Raw genomic sequence first — 6000 nt, forward strand, 5'->3', positions numbered from 1 at the left:
GGTGATTAAACAGCTGATTATAACTAATAAACTATCAAGATTATGCACTGGAAGTAATTCAGAGAAGGTTTACTACACTAATACTTGGAATAGTTATGGTAAATTATGAGGAAAGTTGGATAGGTTTGGCTTGTATCTGGTGAAATTTAGAAGAGTGAACGGGATCTTGATGAAAACAAACAAGATCTTGATGGGTCTTGACAGTGGGAAAATCCAGAGCTTAAGTGTGCCCATTTAAGACAGATGAGGTGAGATTTTCTCTCAGTACATCATGAATCTTTGGAACTCTTTGTTGAGCAGTCTACTGATCCTGTTCATATCTAATAACAGGAACGTAATTTGTTTGTCATGAAAGGCATATATTGGGGAATTTAAAATGCATTCTACGTTTTCTATCTCTAAGCTCTTGAAACTGTATGTTATGCACACACATACATTCACACAGCAAAATCAAGAAAAATTCTCCAAGTCGAGCTTTGGAAGACTGCTGACTGTGCAAAACCAATACTTTCATTTCCACCTTTTGTTTTGTGACAGAAGCTACAAGTTTATCTGTGACAAATGGGAGTCAATTTTGCAGGAAAAGCTCTCTCCCCTGCTAAAACTACTCAAATTATTTCAACTGCAACTTCCTCTCACCAGCGGCCAAAAATTTATGTCATCAGTTGTAACTGGAATATATCTCAGTTTCTGCTAACCTGAAAGCAAAAGCTACATCAGTACATTAGTTAAGAATGCAAACTGCTCTCTCCTGATTCTCTTTAATTTACTGCACAGATAACATGTGCACTAACAGTACTTGCCCTCTTGGACTGAGTGAGAAACTTTGTCTTTTTCTAACTGCCACCCTGTAACCGATCATACAGCAACTGCCAGGTGCCTGCAGCAGTCTTGACGCACTTATTCCTTGATCAAATGTGCAACAGTCTGCAATTCTCAATCTAATGGCCCAGGTGGAAGACTGGAATGTATCCACAGACAAGGCTGGTCAACCAAGCATGCCTGCCTATTGCAGTCTAATATTTAAGGTGGGGAGGAACTTCCTCATTTCTATTTATCTGCAAAAATAATGAAAGCTTTGGACCAGTTTCCAAAGCATTCCCATGAAATTGTGTTAGGAATGTTTAAAATGTACTTTTAGAAACGTTTTAAACATATTATGCATCCATCTCTGACCAATCTTTCTTCTCAATTATACAACAGTGATAAAACATTGCAAGAACAATGATACAACAGCTTGTGCTTTTGAAGATAGATCGAATTATACAATATAAATTCCTAGAACGACTGTGAACTATTCAATGTTAAAACAACATATTAGAACATAGGACAGTACAGCACAGGAACAGGCCCTTTGGCCCAAGATGCTGTGCCGAACTAATTAAGCTATTGGCAGTTAATCCTATCTACATGCACATGGCCCATATCCCTCCATTCTCTGCATATTCACCTAACAGACTCAAATTCCACTATCATATCTGCCTCCACCACCATCCCTGGCAGCACATTCCAGGCACCCACCACTCTAAAACAAAAATTGCCTTGCACATCTCCTTTGAACTTTCCCCTTCTCACCTTCAATGCAAGCCCTCTAGAATTAGACAGTTCGACCCTGGTAAAAGGATACTGACTGTCTACTCTATCGATGCCTCTCATAATTTTATAATATTCTATCAGGTCTCCCCTCAGCTGCTCCAGAGAAAACAACCCAAGTTTGTCCAACCACTCCTTATAGCATATGCCCTCTAATCCAGGCAGCATCCCAGTAAACCTCTTCTGCACCCTCATCAAAGCCTCGATATACTTCTTGTAATGGGACGATCAGAATTGAATGCAATACTCCAGATGTGGCTTAACCAGAGTTTTATAAAGCTGCAACATAAGCTTCCTGACTCTTGAACTCAATGCCTCGACTAATAAAGGTAAGTGTGCCGTATGCCTTCTTTACCACCCTATCAACTTGTGTGGCCACTTTCAGGGAGCTATGGACTTCGATTCCAAGATCCCTCTCCACATCAATGCTGTTGAGGGTCCTGCCATTAACTGTGCCCTTTCCCTTTACATTCATCTCCCAAAATGCAACCCCTCACATTTGGCTGGATTAAACTCCATTTCTCCACCCATATCTGCAACTGGTCTATATCCTGCTGTGCCTTTCGCAATATTCTACACTATCCACAATGCCACCAATCTTTGTGTCATCTGCAACTTACTAACCCACCCATCCACATTTTCATCCAAGTCATTTATATATATCACAAACAGCAGAGGTCCCAGTACAGGTACCTGCGGAACACCACTAGCCACAGACTCCAGCTGGAATAAGACCCATCAGCCACACCCTAACCCTAACCCATGCATTTTAATCTTCTGGATAAAATTATCATTAAGGACCTTGTCAAATGCCTTACTAAAATCCACGTAGACAACATCCACTTCCCTACCTGCAATCACAGTTGTCACCTCCTCAAAATAAAACCTCAAGTCATAAGACATGACCTGCCCTGCACAAAGCCATGCTGACTGTCCCTAACTAGCCCATGTTTTCCCACATGCTCATAAATCCTATCCCTAAGAATCCTCTCCAATAGCTTCCCTACCACTGATGTGAGATTCACTGCTCTACAGTTTCCAGGATTGTCCCTATTTCCCTTTTGGGCAGCAGTCACCCCTCAGGTCAGAACCTTGTGGGCTAAAGGCCTGTTCCCAATACACAAGCAGTAAAGTCCAGGCTGTTACTCGGTGCCAAGAGAGTGCTGCACTGTCATAGGTTCTCTCACTTGGATAACACCTAAATCCATGATCCTTTCTACTCTTTTTGGTGTACATGGAAAGATCCCTCAGCACTATTTTTCTGTTTTCTGACCAATATTAACCTCTCAATTAATATCTGCGAGAGAGATTATCTGCTCATTATGTGTTTGCAGCTGTTTGCTGTGCAGAGACCAGTTAGGACTTGTATCATTGCAGAATATTTACAGTGCACAAGACCATTTACCCCACAATGCACAGAATCATCCAAAAAGAGCTTTCAGCCTAATCCCACCCTCCAGTACCTCTTCCTTAAACACCCCCCACCCTCACCAATCCTCCTGTTCCCTTTGCTCCCATGAACCCTTGTCCTCTGCTCTCCTCACCCCTCACTCCACCCCATTGTCCACCTCTTGTCCCTCGCCCTGCAACATGACCCTCATCTCCAGCTCCTCTTGCCCGACTCCCGGATAAGACTATAGAACGGTTCCCTTATACAATGAGATGGACTATGACCTCACGATCTACCTTGTTGTGACCTCGCACCTTATTGCACTGCACTTTCTCTGTAGCTGTGACACTTTGTACTGTTATTGTTTTTACCTGTACTACATCAATGCACTCTGTACTGACAATGTAACTGCACTGTGTAATGAATTGACCTGTATGATTGGTTTGTAAGACAAGCTTTTCACTGTACCTCAGTACAAGTGACAATAATAAACCAATAATAAACCTCTAACCTCTCGCTCTCCCCTACACCACCTCTTCCCTGCTATCCATCCCCAGTCACACTTCTCGCCCTCCCTCCCCACCCACCCCTTCCCTCCCCTCATACCCTACACCCCCTTTCCCTCACCCACCTGCCCCCTCCCTCTACTCGCACCACCCTCCCCCCTCCCTCCCTACACTCACCCCACAGCCTCCCCCTCCCCACACTCACCCCACAGCCTCCCCCCTCCCCACACTCACCCTACAGCCTCTCCCCCTCCCCCCACAGCTTCTCCCCCCTCCCCCACAGCCTCCCCCCCTCCCCCCCCACAGCCTCCCCCCTCTCGCCCCACAGCCTCCCCCCCCCCCCCCCTCGCCCCACAGCCTCCCCCCTCCCCACTCTCGCCCCACAGCCTCCCCCCTCCCCACACACCCCACAGCCTCCCCCCTCCCCACACTCACCCCACAGCCTCCCCCTCTCGCCCCACAGCCTCCCTCCCCCTCCCCTCACGCGCCCCACAGCCTCCCTCCCCTCCCCTCACTCGCCCCACAGCCTCCCTCCCCCTCCCCTCACTCGCCCCACAGCCTCCCCCCTCCCCACTCTCGCCCCACAGCCTCCCCCCTCCCCCTCTCGCCCCACAGCCTCCCTCCCCCTCTCGCCCCACAGCCTCCCTCCCCCTCCCCTCACGCGCCCCACAGCCTCCCTCCCCTCCCCTCACTCGCCCCACAGCCTCCCTCCCCCTCCCCTCACTCGCCCCACAGCCTCCCCCCTCCCCACTCTCGCCCCACACCCTCCCCCCTCCCCCTCTCGCCCCACAGCCTCCCTCCCCCTCTCGCCCCACAGCCTCCCTCCCCCTCCCCTCACGCGCCCCACAGCCTCCCTCCCCTCCCCTCACGCGCCCCACAGCCTCCCTCCCCTCCCCTCACTCGCCCCACAGCCTCCCTCCCCCTCCCCTCACTCGCCCCACAGCCTCCCCCCTCCCCACTCTCGCCCCACAGCCTCCCCCCTCCCCCTCTCGCCCCACAGCCTCCCTCCCCCTCCCCTCACTCGCCCCACAGCCTCCCTCCCCCTCCCCACACTCGCCCCACAGCCTCTCCCCCCTCCCCCCACAGCCTCCCCCCTCCCCACACTCGCCCCACAGCCTCCCTCCCCCTCCCCTCACTCGCCCCACAGCCTCCCCCCTCCCCACACTCGCCCCACAGCCTCCCCCCTCCCCTCACTCGCCCCACAGCCTCCCCCTCCCCTCACTCGCCCCACAGCCTCCCCCCTCCCCTCACTCGCCCCACAGCCTCCCTCCCCCTCCCCTCACTCGCCCCACAGCCTCCCTCCCCCTCCCCTCACTCGCCCCACAGCCTCCCCCCTCCCCACACTCGCCCCACAGCCTCCCCCCTCCCCTCACTCGCCCCACAGCCTCCCCCTCCCCTCACTCGCCCCACAGCCTCCCCCCTCCCCTCACTCGCCCCACAGCCTCCCTCCCCCTCCCCTCACTCGCCCACAGCCTCCCTCCCCCTCCCCTCACTCGCCCCACAGCCTCCCTCCCCTCCCCTCACTCGCCCCACAGCCTCCCCCCTCCCCCCCCACACTCACCGCGGGGGCCGGCCAGCTGGGGTAGGGTCCCTCGGCCGTGTACTGGTCGAAGAGGAGCTGGTCGGAGCGGGGTATGACGAGGCGGAGGAGGGGCAGGAGCTGCCGCTTGTGGGGGGTGTCGAGCAGCAGGCGGAGGCTGTGCACCAGCTCGCACACGTTGCGGCGGCAGTGGTACCGGTTGAGGCAGTGGATGAAGCGCTCGCGCTCCCGCTCGCTCAGCAGCGCGTTCAGCGCGCGGTGCAGGCGGCGCACCGTGCCCGAGAGCGGGCGCGCCCCCGCCGGCACCGGCACCGGGACCGCGCCCGCCGCCGCCGCCGCCATCGCCCCGGGTCCAGCCGCCCGCGAACCGCCCGCCGGGCTCCGCGGAAATGACGTAGCGACGCTGTTGCCAGGAGACGGGGAGCCGAGAGCGCGGGAGAGGCGGAGCCTGTCAGTGAGGGCGGGTCAGAGGGGGGTGTGGGGTCAGAGGGAATGGAATCTGGAGATTAGGGTCAGGGGGGACTGGAGTCAGGGGGTTATGGGGTCAGGGGATTAGGGTTGGGTCAGAGGGATTATAGGGTCAGGGGGTTATGGGGTCAGGGGATTGGGGTTGGGTCAGAGGGATTATAGGGTCAGGGGGTTATGGGGTCAAGGGATTGGGGTTGGGTCAGAGGGATTATAGGGTCGGGGGGTTATGGGGTCAGGGGATTGGGGTTGGGTCAGAGGGATTATAGGGTCAGGGGGGTTATGGGGCCGGGGGGGGTTATAAGATGAGGGGCTGGGGTCTGGCAGGTCAGGGTGATGGGACACTTCCCACTTCCTTGGGTGGGTGAGGCTCCAACAGCTCTCAAGAAGCTCCACGGCGTCCTGGACAAAGCAGCTGCTCGACCGGCTCCCCCTCCACTCCTAAAACACTCCCACCCTCCACCACCCGTGCACAGTGGCTGCAGTTACTCACCAAGGCTACTCCG

General features: G+C 54.4%; 1 protein-coding gene across 3 annotated transcripts in view; it reads right to left on the reverse strand.

Moving 5' to 3' along the window:
• Positions 1 to 5389, reverse strand: part of whrna (whirlin a) — a 121247-nt gene extending 115858 nt beyond the window's left edge. For 2 of the 3 annotated variants that reach the window (XM_052037392.1, XM_052037391.1), the window contains exon 1: positions 5051 to 5184. Coding sequence is in view for 1 of the 3 variants with exons in the window: in XM_052037393.1 (XP_051893353.1) it covers positions 3250 to 3267; positions 5014 to 5371 (376 nt within the window). In the remaining 2 variants the exon portion in view is untranslated. Of the gene's footprint in view, positions 1 to 3249; positions 3268 to 5013 lie in introns of all 3 variants that reach the window. The other variant, XM_052037393.1, reaches the window with a different exon arrangement.
• Between the last annotated feature and the right edge of the window lie 611 nt (positions 5390 to 6000).

The sequence above is a fragment of the Pristis pectinata genome, chromosome 23 (genome assembly GCF_009764475.1).
Source record: "Pristis pectinata isolate sPriPec2 chromosome 23, sPriPec2.1.pri, whole genome shotgun sequence".
NCBI lineage: Eukaryota > Metazoa > Chordata > Chondrichthyes > Rhinopristiformes > Pristidae > Pristis > Pristis pectinata.